This window comes from Rhinoraja longicauda, chromosome 2 (assembly GCF_053455715.1).
Source record: "Rhinoraja longicauda isolate Sanriku21f chromosome 2, sRhiLon1.1, whole genome shotgun sequence".
Taxonomy (NCBI): domain Eukaryota; kingdom Metazoa; phylum Chordata; class Chondrichthyes; order Rajiformes; family Arhynchobatidae; genus Rhinoraja; species Rhinoraja longicauda.
This window is the reverse complement of record NC_135954.1, coordinates 102552417-102571144: the sequence shown is the minus strand read 5'-3', so window position 1 is coordinate 102571144 and position 18728 is coordinate 102552417. Positions and strand designations below refer to the sequence as shown.

Below are 18728 nucleotides of genomic sequence, written 5' to 3'. Positions count from 1 at the left end.
ACTTTCTTACCGGGAACACTCTCCGAATTCCAGCACCGAAACTCTGGTGCAAACCGTTTTGCTGGGGCAGCTTTTGAAATCAGAGCTAAGAAAGGCGAAGTCCCACCATTAAATTCAGCAAGACCTCTTCATTCCCAGAGCCTCTTGACACCTACAGATCCTAACTCCTCCTTCCCCACTGCCCCGGATATACCGATGAACAATGTCTCATCTAACTCACTCCAAAGATTTGTCTGAGAGGTTTTGCAGAAAGTAAGGACCTGGACCGAGAATTTGAGAATGCAATTGAAATTCTGACTCTCGATTGGGAAGATGGTCCTCACCAGCAACTAAAAGGTGCAGCACAGTGGTAGGGTTGCTGATTTACAGCGCCAGAAACCCAGGTTCAATTCCGACTACGGGTGCTGTCTGTATGGAGTTTGTACGCTCTCCCAGTGACCTGCGTGGGATTTCTCCGAGTTCTTCGGTTTCCTCCAAAGACGTACAGGTTGGTAGGTTAATGGGCTTGGTAAATTGTCCCTAGTGTGTGTAGGATAGTGTTAATGTGCGGGAATGGCTGCTCGGTGCAGACTCGGTGGCCTGAAGGGCCTGCTTCCATGCTGCATCTCTAAACTAATCTAAACTAGAAGGCATAGATAGGATAGACAGTCAGAAACTTTTTCCCAGTGTAGAAATATCTAACACATTTGGCCATAGCTATAAGATGAGAGGGGAAAGTTTAATGGGGATGTGCAGGGCAAGTATTTATACAGAGAGTAGTGGAGGCCTGGAACGCATTGGCAGGGGTGGTGATGGAGGTAGATACGATCGTGGCGTTTAAGGGGCTTTTAGATAGGCAAATGGATGTGCAGGAATAGAGGGGCATGGATCATGTACAGGCAGATGAGACGACTTCAGCTGGGCATCATGTTTGGCGTGGACATTGTGGGCCGAAGGTAACACAGGCCCAGGTACAGGTTTATGCGCTGTGCTCTTTCTTCTACATTCAATGTTCTGTGAAAGAGGTGAACAATATCTACGCAAACTGTAGGGGTTTGGGTTGTAAGTGGATCGCTAACCTTAGTAACAGCGGAGCGTATGGATTATTTTCAGAAATGTTAAGAACACTATCTCTTTTGTGCATGGCAATCCCCTTAAGAATAAAAGGACTGCTGGGCGCGACAGAAATAAGATCACAGGATAGATCATGCAAGATAAAGGTATGGAGGGGGAAAGCAAAGGCGAGGGTCACCTCCGTCCACGAGTTCCTTCAGTAGTCCTTCCCACTCCTCGCGAAAGAGATTGGCACCGGTTAAGCTGCCGTCGCCACCGATCACGCAGAGGTTTGTTATCCCGTACTTCACCAGGTTGTGGGCGGCTCGGAGACGACCCTCGCGGGTGCGGAACTCCATGCACCGTGCGCTGCCGATGACAGTCCCCCCCTGAAAAGACAAAGCCCGTCAGGTTCAGTGCCAAGCCACCACGCCCGGCCCAATGCAAAACCACCCTGCGCCGCCCACAGCAAGGCAACGCGAAACCCTTCACCTTTCCACGCACGTGATCACCGGCAGAGCTGAAAGCCCGGGACCTCGCTGGACCACCAGGGCTGGTCTCTCCAGAGGCATTTTCACCTCCCTCTCTGAACTTCAACCCCGTGATCAGGGTGTCGAGACGTATAAGATTATTAAGCGGTTGGACACGTTAGAGGCAGGAAACATGTTCCCAATGTTGGGGGAGTCCAGCTCAAGGGGCCACAGTTTAAGAATAAGGGGTAGGCCATTTAGAACTGAGATGAGGAAAAACTTTTTCAGTCAGAGAGTTGTGAATCTGTGGAATTCTCTGCCTCAGAAGGCAGTGGAGGCCAATTCTCTGAATGCATTCAAGAGAGAGCTGGATAGAGCTCTTAAAGATAGCGGAGTCAGGGGGTATGGGGAGAAGGCAGGAACGGGGTACTGATTGAGAATGATCAGCCATGATCACATTGAATGGCGGTGCTGCCTCGAAGGGCCGAATGGCCTCCTCCTGCACCTATTGTCTATTGTGTCGTTACCAGCTCCTCACAGTCTCCCGTTTGGAATTGTGTAGCAGGATCGTCGGGAAAGATTAGTTTTGTTTAGTTTGGGGAGGCGGTCGGAGGGAGGGAGGGTCAGGGGAGATGGTGAAAACACAACATCACCGATGGAGCCCACCATGCCCACAATATTTAAGTGGCTGTACTTATGAGCTGTTTTCTTGTCAATTTTACCAAGGTAGGGTAGGGGAAAAAAAGATTATAAAAGACACCCAACAATGGTGAGGGTGGGGGTTGGGATTGGGGGAGGGAGGGAGGGTGGTTGATTTTGTTAGTTTAGTTTGGTTTGGTTTATTGTCACGTGTACCGAGGTACAGTGAAAAGCTTTTTTTGTTGCGTGCTATCCGGTCAGCAGAAATAGACTATATACGATTAGAGTCAAGGCGTTCACAGTGTACAGGTGCAGGAGTAGTGGTTTAAAAGAGCGGAGTGATTAAAAAAAGTTCGGAGGTCATCAATGAGATAGATGGGAGGTCAGGGCCGCTCTCTAGTTGGTGATTGGATGGTTCAGTTGCCTGACGACAGCTGGGGTGAAACTGCCCATGAGTCTGGAGATAGAGGCTAAAAGCTGGGGTAACTCAGCGGGACAGGAGGTGTGCGTTTACACACTTCTGTACCTCTTGCCTGATGGGAGAGGGGAGAAGAGGGAGTGACCGGGGTAAGACTGGTTCTTGATTATGTTGGTGGCCTCGCCGAGGCAGCGTGAAGTGAAGATGGAGTCAATGTTATAGGTAATGAATGACGGGCTTGTCACCAATGCCCACATCCTGAAAGGTTTCAAACAGCGACATCAGCATTTGGACAAACCACAGAGACCAGAAAACAACGAGATATTCTGCGGAGGAATTTACACTGACTGCAAATGTCATATCGATGGTGAAATAATTAAGTCCCGAAAGCATTAACTGCTGATGAAATAATAGCTTGTTTTTTAGTTTTTTAATACAAATGAAGCATTCCCGGGTTCCATCCCGACTAAGGGTGCTGTCTGTACGGAGTTTGTACGTTCTCCCAGTGACCTGTGTGGGTTTTCTCCGAGATCTTCGGTTTCCTCCCACGTTCCAAAGACATCCAGGTTTGTTGATCAATTGGCTTGGTATACATGTCTGCCCAGTAGAAGATGGATGTCGGGGATTCGTGGCAACATCAACTGGAAGACTGATGAAGGACCTGGGGATCAGCGGACAAGCCCTACGCCAGGCCATCAAGGAAACATCAGGGGTGGCAGAGCAGAGTAGCCAGTGGCTCTGGCTGAAGAGGAAAGACCCCATCTGGTCTCCCAAATAAGCCGGCTAGGCAGATGCGGTGGGGGGGGGGGTAGTTCTGGGATGCCAGAACACACCGCTGAGCCTACTGGAGATGTCGTGGGCCCAGTCAGCGAAACGTCAATGAAAGTAGGAGCCCACTTTATAACCCCAATGACGTGTCTGCTCAGTCTTTTTCAACATCGGAGGTGCATAGGTGAGTGCATAAGCCTCCCATTACCACCGGGAGCAAGTTCACATTTGGCACTTTGGATGTTAACATCACGTCCTGTGTATTTGAAAACATATGTAAAAATAATAGTCCCTAGCGTGTACTGTGCAGGGCTTGGTATAAATGTAAATTGTCCCTAGTGTGTGTAGGATAGCGTTAGTGTGCGGGGATCGCTGGTCGGTGAGGACTCGGTGGGCCGAAGGGCCTGATTCTGCGCTGTACCTCTAAACTAAAAACATTCATATTTCTTAAGCACTCTTGCATTTTTACATAAATCTACTTGAAGGAGGCCGTGGCGATATCGACAGCCAAGAAACATTCCCATTAAAAGAATCACTGCTGCTTTTGCTATCATTCACCTCAAAACATTGCGGTATTTCCACTTACCACTTGCAAGATACTGGAGACATTTTCCCATTTTGCTTCCACTATATAATCCCCGCCATCAACCAACCCCTGGTAACCCTGCAAGAGAGAAAAAGCCAGACATTATTGCAATTTAATTAACCTGCACAGTCTCTGGTTTTGTATGAAAATAATTCTGGATCATGTCACGGCAATGAGATGATGCCATTAGTCATGCATTAATTTGCACTGTCATGCAGCATGGAAACATGCCCTTCAGCATAACCCATCCATGCTGTCCTAGATGCTCATCTACGCTAGTCCTACCTGCCTGAGTCTAACCTATTTCCCTAAACCTTTCCTATCCACGTATATGACCAAATGTCTTTTATGCCTTATGATTGTAACTTTCTCAACCAGGGCGGCACGCTGGCGCAGCGGTAGAGTTGCTGCCTTACAACACTTAGCGCCAGAGACCCAGGTTCGATCCCGACTACGGGTGCTGTCTGTACGGAGTTTGTACGTTCTCCCAGTGACCGCGTGGTTTTTCTCCGAGATCTTCGGTTTCCACCCACACTCCAAAGACGTACAGGTTTGTAGGTTAATTGGCTTGGTATAAATGTAAATTGTCCCCAGTGTGTGTAGGATAGCGTTGGTGTGTGGGGATCGCTGGTCAGTGCAGGCTCTGTGGGCTGACGGGCCTGTTTCCACACTGTATCTCTAAACGAAACTAAATTAAACTATACTAAACTAAACTAAAAGGCATAGATACGATAGACAGAAACTAAACCAATTCTCCTGGCCACTCGTTTCAGGGACATACTGCCCTCTGTGTAAAATAGTTGCCCCTCAGGTTTCTATTAAATCTTTTCCCTCCCAACTTAACCCTGTGTCCTCTAGTTCTTGATTTCATTCTCCTTTCTTTGCCCTCATGATTTTATACACCTTTATTAGGTCACAGTTCATGCTTCAAGCAAAAAAAGTCCAGCTTGCTCAATCTCTTCCTATAAATCAGTCCCAGCGACAACCTCATAAATCTTTTCTGTGTATGTTATTTACAAGTAGCATTCACAGGATCAATAGCTGCCATATCTGAAATAAGGTGCCTTTATCTGCTGTGTTTATCTTTTCTTTGTCCACGTTACTGCCGCAATGCAGTGGCAATAATTTGAGTTGACAAGGATTGGATTGGATTGAATTGAATTAAAAGATACGGCGTGGAAGCTGGTTTCTCAGCCCACTGAGTCCACGCTGATCATCCATCAACCATTCACGCCCATTCTGTTATCCCACTTTTGCATCCATTCCCTGCACACTAGAGGCAATTAACAGAAGGCCAATTAACCTCCAAACCTGCACGACTTTGGGATGTGGGAGGAAACCGGAGCACACGGGGGGGGGAAACCCACAATCACAGGGCCAACATGCACGCTTCACACAGGTCAGGATCAAACCTCAGGATCAAGGATCTCACCGAGGTCAGGATCAAACCTCAATGGATATTTTTAAGGCAGAGATAGATAGATTCCTGATTAGTACGGGTGTCAGGGATATGGGGAGAAGGCAGGAGAATGGGATTAGGAGGGAGAGATAAATCAGCCATGATTGAATGGCGGAGTAGACTTGATGGGCCGAGTGGCCTAATTCTGCTCCTATCGCTTATGACCTTATGAACCCAGGTCTCTGGCACTGCGAGACAGCAGTCCTATCAGCCATGCCACTGTGCCAGCCTATTATAAGATTATATAAAAGCAGGGTTATGTTACCCAGTCTGTCCTTGTTGCACTGTCGACAAATAAACTTGTGGATGCTTTGTTTTCCTCATCACCATTTTCCTGTATTGACCCCCATGTCCATTGATTTAAAAAATTTCTTAGTTTAAAGATACAGCGCGGAAGCAGGCCCTTCGGCCCACTAAGTCCTGGCCAACCATCCATCCTTACACATTAACACTATCCTACACACACTAAGGATAATATCCATTTATACCGAGCCAATTAACCTAGAAACCATTACGTCTTTGGAGTGTGGGAGGAAACGGAAGATCGCAGAGATAACCCACGCAGGTCACGGGGAGAACGTACAAACTCCGTACAAACAGCACCCGTAGTCAAGATCGAACCTGGGTCTCCGGTGCTGCAAGCTCTGTAAGGCAGCAACTCTACTGCTGCGCCACAGTGCCGCCATTTATCAATTTGATCAATGAATCGAAAAACCTATCAATGTCTACCTGAATACACTCAGTGACTGAGTTTCCACTGATCTCTTGAGAGGAGAATTCCAAAATGCATTAACCCACAAAGGTGAAGAAACTTCTCTTTCTTATGAATGAACAGACCAGTCTCTTATTTTGTCCTCTGATTCTAGACACCAAATGCAGGAGGAATGTCATCTCGGCATCTACCGATCAGCATAATAATTTTGCATGTTTCGTTGTTCTCACCTCTCATTGTTCCCAACTCAAGAACTGTGACTCTTTACACAGCAACATTTAAAAAAGATTTTTTTTTAAATCATAATAAGCGCTGTCTACTTTTCTTCCCACTTATGCCCTTTTGCCTAAAAGGACTGTGGTAAGCAGGGTACAGAATCACTCCGATTTGAACGTTAACAGCGTGGTTGGCATAAGCCCCATTTCAGCATTGAGTAGCAATCTGGTTTCTCGATTGCAACCCTTGAATCTGGAAAGGAGGCTATGAAGCTTATTTTGGTAAGTAGGAAGAAACTGGTTTACACCAAAGATTGACACTAAATGCTGGAGTAACTCAGCGGGAAAGGCAGCATCTCTGGAGAGAAGGAATGGGTGACGTTTTGAGTCGAGACCCTTCTTCAGAATGAGTCAGGGTAGAGGGAGACATAGAGATGTGGAAGGGTATGGTGTGAAAACACAGATCAAATGGGACGATGATCAAGGAGATATAGAACGGTACATTATTAGCTGAGGGGAAGGTGACAACGTATTTAATCAGGTGTACAGCTCGGCGATCATTTCGCTGAACACCTCCGCTCAGTCCATCTAAACCTATCTGATCTCCCAGTTGCTAAACACTTTAACTCCCTCTCCCATTCCCACACAAACCTCTCTGTCCTGGGCCTCCTCCACTTCCAGAGTGAGGCCCAGCGCAAATAGGAGGAACAGCACCTCATATTTCACTTGGGCAGTTTACACCCCAGCGGTATTAACATTGACTTCTCTAATTTCAAGTAGTCCTTGCTTTCCCTCTCTCCATCCCTCCCCCTTCCTAGTTCTCGACTGTCTCCAACTACATTTTATCTCTGTTTGCTTTGATGTTACCTACTCCCAGCTAACAATGATCCATTCTACATTTTCCTTAATCTCCATTCCCTTTGTCCTATTTTTCACACCTTACACTTCCCTATCCATGTATCTCCCTTTGCCCTGACACCAGTCTGAAGAAGGGTCTCGACCCAAAACGTCACCCGTTCCTTCTCTCCAGAGATGCTGCCTGTCCCACTGAGTTACTCCTGCATTTTGTGTCGATCTTCAGTTTAAACCAAGATCTGCAGTTCATTCCTACACATGAATGTTTTGTAGGTGTTGATAAATAATAGATTTAACCCTTGAGGTTTTCTTTGAGGTTAAGTCTCATTGCCTTTTGTCCTTGGACCACAGTCTCCCTGACAGCAATACTGCTTAAAAATGAAGACTTCAGCATTTATTATACCCTATGATCTATCGAATAGACTTGGGCAATGACTCTGGAGTTCAGCTAATCTACAGGACAAATTGAAAGCAATTACAATTAGATCACCTTCACTCCTAGAACAAGGTCACCACAGCTTCAGCCAACAGTATGAAGAGGCTGCTCACACAGTACATGATCATCACTATCATCATGCTCATTGAAGCATGTGAGAGGACGAGCCTTACATTTAACATCCATCACAGTCCTCTGCAAATCTGTCTCCTGTGTACAATGCCGCCCCTCCCATGAGAAATGCGGGTGGCGAATCTGTGGAATTCGCTGCTACGGACGGCTAGGGAAGGCCGAGACATTGGGTATTTTTAAAACAGTGATTGATTGATTGATTGATAGGTTCTTGATTAATAAGGACGTCAACGGTTACAGGGAGAAAGCAGAAGAATGGGATTGAGAGGGAAAAATAAATCAGCCATGGGGGAAAAAAGGATGGGTGATGTTTCGGATCGAGACTCTTTTTCAGAAGGGTGTGAGAAAGGGTTTCAACGCAAGGATGTCAGACGTTTCGGATCGAGACTCTTCTTCACAAGGGTCTCAACGCAAAACATCACCCATCCTTTATCTCCAGAGATGCTCCATAACCCGCTGAGTTACTCCAGCACTTTCCTTCAATTGTTGGTATAAACCAACATCTGCAGTTCTTTTTTCCTACAATAAATCAGCCACAATTGAATGGAGTACGCATTGGGCCAAATGGTCTAATTTTGCTCCTATGTCTTATGGTCCTTACAATACACAAATCTTCCCTCATCTTGGAAACCATCTCTCAGTGAAGGTAAATATCAATGATGAAGTTTATCACTTCAGTGCACCACCAAGGCATTTGACCACCTGAGAAAATAAGCATTTTAAGGTCAGGACCTAAAATCCCCCTCTCAGCCCTCAAGAGCATTGGGCCACAGTGATTACTTGCATTCAATTCTCGTCTAATCACAGATTATGTTGAGCAGGCATCTCAACCATGGGAGAAAGATCACCAATGCAGTCCCGGTGAGATCTACTGTCAGGATGAGCAAGCCAACTTCAGCATCCCAGCATTAAGGCCTTAATTACACTCCTATGAGTCTCATGGACAGGCCGCCTAGTTGAACTGACCAACAAGTGACCAAAAATCAGGCTATTTCGATTTCTGTCACAGCAAGAGATTACCAGGTAGACAAATAAACGATTCAAGGACCTTCTCAAAGTCTCCATAATAGACAATAGACAATAGGTGCAGGAGCCAGCACCGCCATTCAATGTGATCATGGCTGATCATTCATAATCGGTACCCCGTTCCTGCCCTCTCCCCATACTATCATTAAGAGCTCTATCTTGAAAGCATCCAGAGAATTGGCCTCCACTGCCTTCTGAGGCAGAGAATTGCACAGATTTACAACTCTCTGACTGAAAGTGTAATACCCACAGTGGCGCAGCGGTAAAGTTGCTGCTTTACAGTGCCAGAGACCTGGTTTGATCCTGACTATGGGTGTTGTCTGTACGGAGTTTGTATGTTCTCCATGTGACTGTGTGGGTTTTCCCTGGGTGCTCCGGTTTCCTCCCACATTCCGAAGACTTGCAAGTTTGCCGGTTAGTTGGCTTCTGTAAAATTGTCCCTAGTGCGTAGGATGGAACTAGTGTACGGGGTGATCGCTGGTCACTGTGGACTCGGTGGGCCTGTTTCCGCATTGTGTCTCTAAAACTACAACCAAGACTAAACTAAATCCCGACCAGCTCATGGGAATCCTTGGCTCATGACCACTTAAAACCAAAAAAAGGGAACTCGGTTAGCATTGTGCATCCAGGAATGGACTCCGAGGTTCTCAAAGAAGCCCAGCATAATGAGTAGATGGTCCGCTCTGTCTCCTGTACTACTTAAGCATCCGCCTCATCAAGCATTTCCTGCCTGTGGAGGTGTATGCAGGTCCATGTTAACCTCATCCACTACCTGAGATCCACGAAACATAGAAACATAGAAAATAGGTGCAGGAGTAGGCCATTCGGCCCTTCGAGCCTGCACCGCCATTCAATATGATCATGGCTGATCATCCAACTCAGTATCCCGTACCTGCCTTCTCTCCATACCCCCTGATCCCTTTAGCAAAAAGGGCCACATCTAACTCCCTCTTAAATATAGCCAATGAACTGGCCTCAACTACCTTCTGTGGCAGAGAATTCCAACCTGCTGAATGCAACATATCTGAGAGACCACCTGAAAAGAAGATGATACATTTTCACCCCTCAGTGTTAGATAATGTATGTATGAGGCAGAATCAATGGCAAACATCTAACTTTACCCAAATGTAATAAAAAAGGAACTGCAGATGCTGGTTTATACCAAAGATAGACGCAAAAATGCTGTCGAAACTCAACGGGTCAGGCAGCGTCTCTGGAGAAAATAGATAGGTGACTTTTCGGGTCAGGACCCCTCTTCAGACTAATTGTAAACAAATGTGAAATTCGGTGAGGCAAAAATGTCACCTTCCTTTTCAAAATACTTCCTGCCTGAATGCATTAAAAAAACAATGTGGTTAAATTGTTTAAACCATTGCTCATCTGAGATTCGTTAAGATATTGAATCTTGGTTGCATTCTTTTATTCAGCTTCCTCAGCTGTTGCAATGTGATTTCTACCTCCACCGGCTATTTCTGAATGCAGGTCTATCCGGGATCAATTCTGACATCATGCCTGGGCCATAAATACTTCGACCCTAACAGCTCGAGTCACTTTATGAGGAGCGAAGCAAAATCCAAACAATTAAATTGGGCCGCAAGTAATCATTTTGATGTTATATTTAGAAAGAATATTTCAAAGCCGGACTGAATTTTAAATTCCTTTTAAATCAGACACGGAGAATCCTCAGGGCTTGTAAAGTTGCCTGAAATTAAACTAGTAAAATTCAGTTTAAGTTTAGATTCCATGCGGCAACAGAAAGAATCACATTCAATGTATCCAATAAAGCCTTAGACAAATGCAACTGATAAAGAGCATTGAAAGACCAAATGTTGTCAACGGTGAATCTTTTTCAAAATGTTTCCCGTTTGAATGCACTCAAACAGTAGTTAAATCGCTCTTAGGATTCAGTTATATTTATTCAATTAATTAATTTAGGCTGGAGGGGACAGCAGTCCACATAGCAGGGTGTAACTTTAGAATGCGGGAGTTGGTGAGGAGCATTGCTACTTTTCAATGGCTTTTCAAGGATCATTCGGTCAAAATGGGGGGAGGGGGGGGGGGGGAAGGGGGGAACAGTTGCAGGAAGATTGATTAAGGAAGCATTCACATTCCTAGGCATGGAGAGGGTGCTTCATGGTAAATAATGCAGGGATGAAGTGCCTGTACTGTAGTTAGGGAGCTCATTCACGCAAAACATAATTGCAGCTGGGTCAACAGGATCATGTATTTAGTGCAAATGAACATTGCTACAAAACAGCATCACAAGTTGAGCCACTGCTTCAAGGTGCCAGAAACCCAGGTTCAATCCCTGACCTGGTGTGCTGTCTGTGCGGAGTCTGCATGTTCGCCAGGTGACCGGGGGGGGGGGGTAGCTCCAAGTACTCCCGCTACCCCCCCCCCCCCCCCACATCCTAAAGATGTGCGGGCTCTTGGGCGCAGATGCGTTGTAGACGGAGGAATTTGGAGTAGGGGATAGAGTCTTTGCAGGAGGCAGGATGGGAAGAAGTGTAGTCTAGATAGTTGTGGGAGTCAGTAGATTTATAATAGATGTCAATCGATAGTCTATCTCCTGTGAAGGAGACAGTGAGATCAGGAAATGGCAGGCAGATGTCAGAGATGGTCCAAGTGAATTTGACAATAGACAATAGGTGCAGGAGTAGGCCATTCAGCCCTTCGAGCCAGCACCACCATTCAATGTCATCATGGCTGATCATTCTCAATCAGTACCCCGTTCCTGCCTTTTCCCCATACCCCCTGACTCCGCTATCCTAAGAGCTCTATCTAGCTCTCTCTTAAATGCATTCGGAGAATTGGCCTCCACTGCCTTCTGAGGCAGAGAATTCCACAGATTTACAACTCTCTGACTGAAAAAGTTTTTCCTCATCTCCGTTCTAAATGGCCTACCCCTTATTCTTAAACTGTGGGCCCTTGTTCTGGACTCCCCCAACATTGGGAACATGTTTCCTGCCTCTAACGTGTCCAACCCCTTAATAATCTTATACGTTTCGATAAGATCCCCTCTCATCCTTCTAAATTCCAGTGTATACAAGCCTAGTCGCTCCAGTCTTTCAACATACGACAGTCCCGCCATTCCGGGAATTAACCTAGTAAACCTACGCTGCACGCCCTCAATAGCAAGAATATCCTTCCTCAAATTTGGAGACCAAAGCAGCACACAGTACTCCAGGTGCAGTCTCACTAGGGCCCTGTACAACTGCAGAAGGATTTGAGTGCAGGATGGAAATTTGTCTTGAAGTTATTGAAGTCCGTGAGTTCTGGATGGGAGCCAGAAGTATCCCCGATGCAGTAATCAATGTAGCGGAGGTACAGTTTGGGGATAGGGCCAGTGTACACCTGGAACAGGGATTTTGTTCGACGTACTCTACAAAGAGGCAGGCATAGCTGGGGCCCATATGAGTGCCCGTGATTATGCCTTGGATTTGGAGGAAGTGAGAGGAGTCAAAGGTGAAGTTGTTCAGAATAAGGACCAGCTCTGCTCGGCGGAGGAGAGTGCTGTCTATCTACCCCCGCCATATATTCTGCTCCGCCTAGCAGAGCTGGTTACAGCTTAGCTACAGAATTGGGTGGAGAGATGGCAGATGGAATTTAATCCAAGCAAGTGTGGAGTGTTGCACTTTGAAGGTCAAACGTAAGGGGGGAGAACCACCGTGAGGGGTGGGGGTGGGGGGGGGGGGGGGGAGAACAGTGTGGACCCGACGTGGGGGGACCGCCGTGAGGGAGGAAGAGGGGAGAACAAAGGGGGACTTGGCGCGGGGGTAGTTCGTAACTTTGTAAGTGCCCTTCATGTGGAAGCTATTTTCATACTTTGGGTATATGCAATCAAAGAATTTCACCGTGTCTTGTCACATGTGACAATAAAGTATTTATTCACTCATTAATTCATTCATTCATTCATTCATTTCCTTATTTGATCATTTTCCATTAATCGGGTTTCAAAATAGAGGATTTAAAACGTTGACAAACCTCGTGGATGAAATAGACTTTGGTTCCAACATAAATTCCCATACGCACCACAGCGCGGACAGCTGCATTCATACCTACGGCAACAATTAAAACAGGTCTCAACATTAATATGGCAATTGATATTTGACAAAAATGGAATCTAATGCTTAATGGTTTCATACATTCATATTTTCTAACAATAGAGCCCTAGAGTCATAGAGTGATACAGCGTGGAAACAGGCTCTTCGGCCCAACTTGCCCACACTGGCCAACATGTCCCAGCTACACCTGTCCCGCCTGCCCACATTTGGTACATATCCCTCCAAGGCTGACCTATCCATGTACCTGTCTAACTGTTTCTTAATCGTTAGAATGGTCCCTACCTCAACTACCTCCTCTGGCAGCTTGTTCCATACACCCACCCATGTTGTGTGAAAAAGTTACCCCTCAGATTCCTATTAAATCATTTCTCCTTCACCTTAAACCTATGTCCTCTGGTCCTTGATTCCCCTACTCTGGGCAAGATACTCTGTGCAACTACCCGATCTATTCCTCTCATGATTTTATATACCCCTATAAGATCACCCCTCATCCTCCTGCGCTCCAAGGAATAGAGTCCCAGGAGATGCAGAAGATACAGGAGATTCAGCCCATTGAATCAATGGCCACTCCCAGAGCAATCCATTCACCCACTTATTTCTCTGAAAACCTACTCTCTCACTTTGATTCATAGGTTTGGATGTTCCGAGATACCATTATCATTGCAACGGGCTTTCTCAAGTCCAAACCAGTTTTCGCCAGCAGATATCACTGTCGTTGAGGAGTGCTTTATCGCAACATATGCGATCCCCACAGGGTCAATGATGACTTGCTTCTACTTCAATGTGGAATGGGAGATGGTTGTGTGTGCTTTCCTTAGACATGGGTTAGCTGCCTTACACACAGGCTTGACAATACGAGGTGGTCTTGCACTGATGGACGAACATCAAAGACGACTGAAGACCCTCACAGAAAGCAAACGCAATGCTACCACTTATTTCAATAGGGCCAGAATACAAAAGCAGGGATGTAATGCTGAGGCTCTACAAGGCGCTGGTCAGACCGCATTTTGAAGTATTGTGAGCAATTGGGCCCCATATCTGAGGAAGGATGTGCTGGCTCTGGAGAAGGTGCAGAGGAGGCTTACGAGAACGATCCCAGAAATGAGTGGGTTAACATATGATGAGCGTTTGTCGGCACTGGGCCTGTATTCGCTGGAGTTTAGAAGAACGAGGGGGGACCTCATTGAAACATACAGAACAGTGAAAGGCTTGGATAGAGTGGATGTGGAGAGGATGTTTCCACTAGTGGGAGAGTCTAGGTCTGGAGGTCATAGCCTCAGAATTAAAGGACCTTCCTTCAGGAAGTAGATGAGGAGGAATTTCTTTAGTCAGAGGGTGGTGAATTTGTGGATTTTTTTGCCAGAAAAAGCTGTGGGGGCCAAGTCAATTGATATTTTTTAAGGCATAGACAGATAGATTGTTGATTAGTACAGGTGTTAGTGGTTATGGGGAGAAGGCAGGAGAATGGGGTTTTGGAGGGAGAGATAGATCAATCATGATTAAATGACGGAGTTGACTTGCTGGGCTGAATGGCCAAATTCTGCTGCTATCACCTATGACCTTATGACCCAGTTCTGCTGCACAGACAGGGCAGACAGAAATACAAGGGCACATGTGTGCATATTTTGCCCATGCTTCTCCCAGCCCAACCCATCCTACCCTCACTCTCACACAGACCTTCGCCACAGGTCCTCAACCTCCTCACTCCCACCGTCCCCATTCTATTATAAAGCCACCCTCACACAAAGAACCCTTTACTTAAAGCCTCCTTCTCTCTGTCCCCTTTGCCATAACCCCCACCCTCTTTACAGATTCTTGCACTAATCCCCTCCCTCTCACCGTCCTTCCTCCTTGCACTCTCCCCTCCTCCCACAATACCACCTTTCACCTTCTCAAGATCACAATATAAGCTAGAATTCAAAATGCAGAAGTGATCAGGTGATAGTTGTTTTCAATGCAGAAACGGTATTTTCTGAAGAAGGGTCTCGACCCGAAACGTCACCCATTCCTTCTCTCCAGAGATGCCGTCTGTCCCGCTGAGTTACTCCAGCATTCTGTGTGTATCTTCGGTTTAAACCAGCACCTGCAGTTCCTTCTTACACATAAACAGCATTTTCTTATTTTGTTTCATGCCTTATTTTGGTCAAATTATGCTGTTAGTTTGCAGGCATAGATGGCACGGCTTAGTTTCTTTTAAGAGATACAGCACGGAAACAGGCCCTTCAGCCCACCAAGTCCTGGCCGACCGACGATCCCCGCACATTAACGCTATATTACACCAGGAACAATTTACACATACACCAAGCCAATTAACCTACAAGCCTGTACGTCTTTGGAGCATGGGAGGAAACCAAAGCTCTGTGTGAAAACCCACGCGATCATGGGGAGGACGTACAAACTCTGTACAGGCAGCACCTGTAGTCAGGATCGAACCCAGGCCTCCAGTGCTGCAAGCGTTGTAAGGCAGCAACTCTACCGCTGCGCCACCGTTGCTTGGTACAATTGTAAATTGTCCATGGTGTGTAGGATAGTGTTAACGTGCAGGCATCGCTTGTCGGTGCGGGCTCGGTGGGCCGAAAGGCCTGCTTCCGCGCTGTATCGCTACAGTAAACTACCCTAAAGATAAATCCTTCCAGGATTCAGCAGGGAATCAATAATACATTCATCCTTGCAAAGTCCTTCTTGTCCTGTAAATCCCAAACAGGATTTTATTATCTTCCCAACAGGTTGTGTGTTGCATTCCTACCATTCTCTGCCCCTCACCCCGCACACTCGTTAAGTCAATGTCCATCTTCCCCGATGTCAAGTGACAGCTTGTTTTAGTTGCAACAACCTTGCCTCAATGACAAAGGCTGTGGGTGATAAGCAGGTCAATGTCTGCAGAACTATGGCGACTGTCAACAACTGTCAAAGTCCTGCCTTTCCTAAATTACACAGCGCTAAAATCAAATGGGTCTGAAGAAGGGTTTCGACCTGAAAACGTCACCTATCCATGTTGTCCAGAGAAGCCGCCTGACCTGCTGAGTTACTCCAGCAATTTGAGTACTTTTGTGTATTAACCAACATCTGTAGTTCTTTGTTTCTACAAAAGCAAATGCAATTGGGCTAACCAAGAAAGTCAACGGGGAAAATGGGTTGCTCTGTGTGTCAGCATGGACTTGATGGGCCGAGTGGTCTTCTTTATTGTTGAGTGGTATGGCTGGTGACATCAATGCTTTGGCCAAAAAAAACATTGAAGTGAAAAGTTCACAAGTTATAGGAGTAGAATTAGGCCATTCGGCCCATCAAGTCCACGCCGCCATTCAATCATGGCTGATCTCTGCCTCCTAATCTCATTTTCCTGCCTTCTCCCCTTAACACCCGTTCTAATCGAGAACTTGTCTATCTCTGCCTTAAAAGTATCCACTGACTTGGCCTCCACATAGGGTTGCCAACTTCCTCACTCCCAAATAACGGACAAACGGTGACGTCACCGCCCCGCGCCCCACGTGACCTCACCCAGCCAGCGGCCACGTTCCCGTTCCATCAATGGAAGCCGCCCGGGCCGGGAGGCGGGTTGCTATGCAACCTCCTTTAGGCGGCGCCCAGTCCTACACTGTGCGGGAACTGCTGCGGCCCCCGGGTTACAGTGTCCAGGCCTACAGTGTCCGGGCCTACAACGCCGTCCAGGCCTAATACGAGACAAGGGTGATCCCAGACAGGACAAACCAATTTAACCCAAAATATGGGATTTCTTGGCTAATATGGGACAGTTGGCAAACCTACTTCCACAGCCCTCTCTGGCAATGAATTCCACAGATTAACTACCCTCTGACTAAAGAAGTTCTTCCTCACCTCCTTTCTATAAGAGCACCCTTTAATTCTGAGGCCCTGACCTCTGGTCTTAGACTCTCCCACCAGTGGAAACATCCTTTCCACATCCACTCTATCTATGCCTTTGTGGAAAGTGTGGAAGAGAGCAGTATCTGAAGCCATGCCTAGGACAGCAAGTAATTGGCAGAAAGCCAGTTGTTAACTTGTAGGTTACATTTATCTTAAATGTATTGTTGTTGGTCACTTTTCCCACCACATCCCCCGTCGGTGAATGCTGCAATCAAACTGGAATTCTCTAAATCTTGTTCTCTCCAAGGCTCTGTCAATACTTAACACTTGGCACTTTTGAAAAAAAATGGTTATTTTAGCTGTCGGCAATCGTGGTATTTATTACCTCAGGTTGCCTTGACAGGACAACAGTGAACCCCCTTAAATCATTGGTAGCAGGATTTGAAACAGTGTTTAGGTAGCTAGGCCACTCTAGTGCGATAAAGATCAACAGTGCTCAGGGAACCAGAATCAAATGGAGGCCTAACTTACTAAGAATCGCAGACGTCACTACCCAAAGTGTTACAATTATCCATCAGTCATATCTATGAAGAGTATAATTTTATATCCGCATTTTTTTTTTAAACAGCCAGCTATTACAAGCACAAACCACTGATATATGCAAGGCAATGTTTTTGCAAGCATTATACTTTTAGATCGGCGGACTGGAATAGCTGGTGTCTCACAGCAAAAGAGACCCAAGTTTGATCCTGACACGTCGGGTGCTGTCTGTGTGGGGTTTTCATATTCCCTCTGCAACCAGGTGGGTGGTCCAGTTTCCCCCCACATCCCAAAGTTACGCAGGTTTGTGGGTGAATCAGCCTCTGAATTAGCCCCTCGTGTACACAGGGTGGGATGCGAAAGTGGGATAACACAAAACTAACGTAAAACTAAGGGCCTGTTTTAAAGGCTGTATCCTTCAATCATTGAGATGCATTTACACCCGACTCTCTCTCCAAAACGCCCAATTCCAGCTTCACCCCGTCTCCAAGAGAATAGTATTATTTGTGCATGCTTTCTCTTGTTTCCTCAATGGTGCTGTATTTGTCACATGTGCAATTGCGCAGTGAAATTCTTCTTGCATATTTACACATGCGGGCGCCGCCATTTTTGGCGCCGTTTCCAAAGCTCTGTCCGGTCGGCCCACGCACTCGATGTGCTGGATCAGTTTCCGCGAACCGACGTCCCTCTCCACTCCTGTCCTGGTCCAGGAATTTTTGTGCCCGAGGGGCACCTACTGCAGCCGACCTTGAAAGCCCTGTAGGTGCCCCCTGGGTTCACCATCCTACCAACCCCACTCATAGCGCCCGATGTCTCCAGTTCTTTCCCGGTTACGCTGTCCGACAAGCCTTCGGGCGGGTTCCTGGTCCCGCCGAACAACGAGCCTTCTGGGCTGACAACACGGCCACAGCGCCTCGGGAAGACCTCCGAAACACGGTACCCCAGCACCTACATTCAAATTGACTCAGAGCCATAGATAGATTCATGCAGCACAGGCAAAACATACATCAATCCACCAGGTTGACACTGACAAATTACCACTAATCTTGCACTCATAAGGTCAAAAGGCTATTCGGCCCATCAAATCTACTCGGCCATTCAATCATGGCTGATCTATCTTTCCCTCCTAACCCCATTCTCCTGCCTTCCACCCACAACCCTTGACAAGTACTATTCAGCAATTTATCTATCTCTGCCTTAAAAATATCCACAAACTTGGCCTCCACAGCCTTCAGTGGCAAAGAAATCCACAGATTCACCATTGAGATTGTTGTAGCAGCAATCACAAGGAGAACGTGTTAACTCCACAAGGGTAGTTACTGGGGCTTTGGGATAACAGCTCTATGATCTGTGTTACTGTGCCACCCCAAATGTTCCAGGACATGTGGGCACTGAAGTGACAAACATTCACTTCAGCAATGACTCATCCGGCTGCAAAATTACAACTGATATGAAGGGAAGTTAGATGCACGGGTCTCTTGCCCAGAGCAGGTGAATCGAGGACCAGATGACAACAGTTTAAGGTGAAGGGGAAAAGATTTAATAGGAATCTGA

General features: G+C 46.6%; 1 protein-coding gene across 4 annotated transcripts in view; it reads right to left on the bottom strand.

The window, feature by feature from the left end:
* Positions 1-18728, bottom strand: part of pfkpa (phosphofructokinase, platelet a) — a 115542-nt gene that overhangs the window by 71071 nt on the left and 25743 nt on the right. For 3 of the 4 annotated variants that reach the window (XM_078425223.1, XM_078425205.1, XM_078425196.1), the window contains exons 2-4: positions 12733-12806; positions 3914-3991; positions 1232-1421 (exon numbers count right to left, since the gene is read on the bottom strand). In XM_078425223.1, coding sequence (XP_078281349.1) covers positions 1232-1421; positions 3914-3991; positions 12733-12806 — 342 coding nt within the window. The remainder of the gene's footprint in view (positions 1-1231; positions 1422-3913; positions 3992-12732; positions 12807-18728) is intronic. The other variant, XM_078425215.1, reaches the window with a different exon arrangement.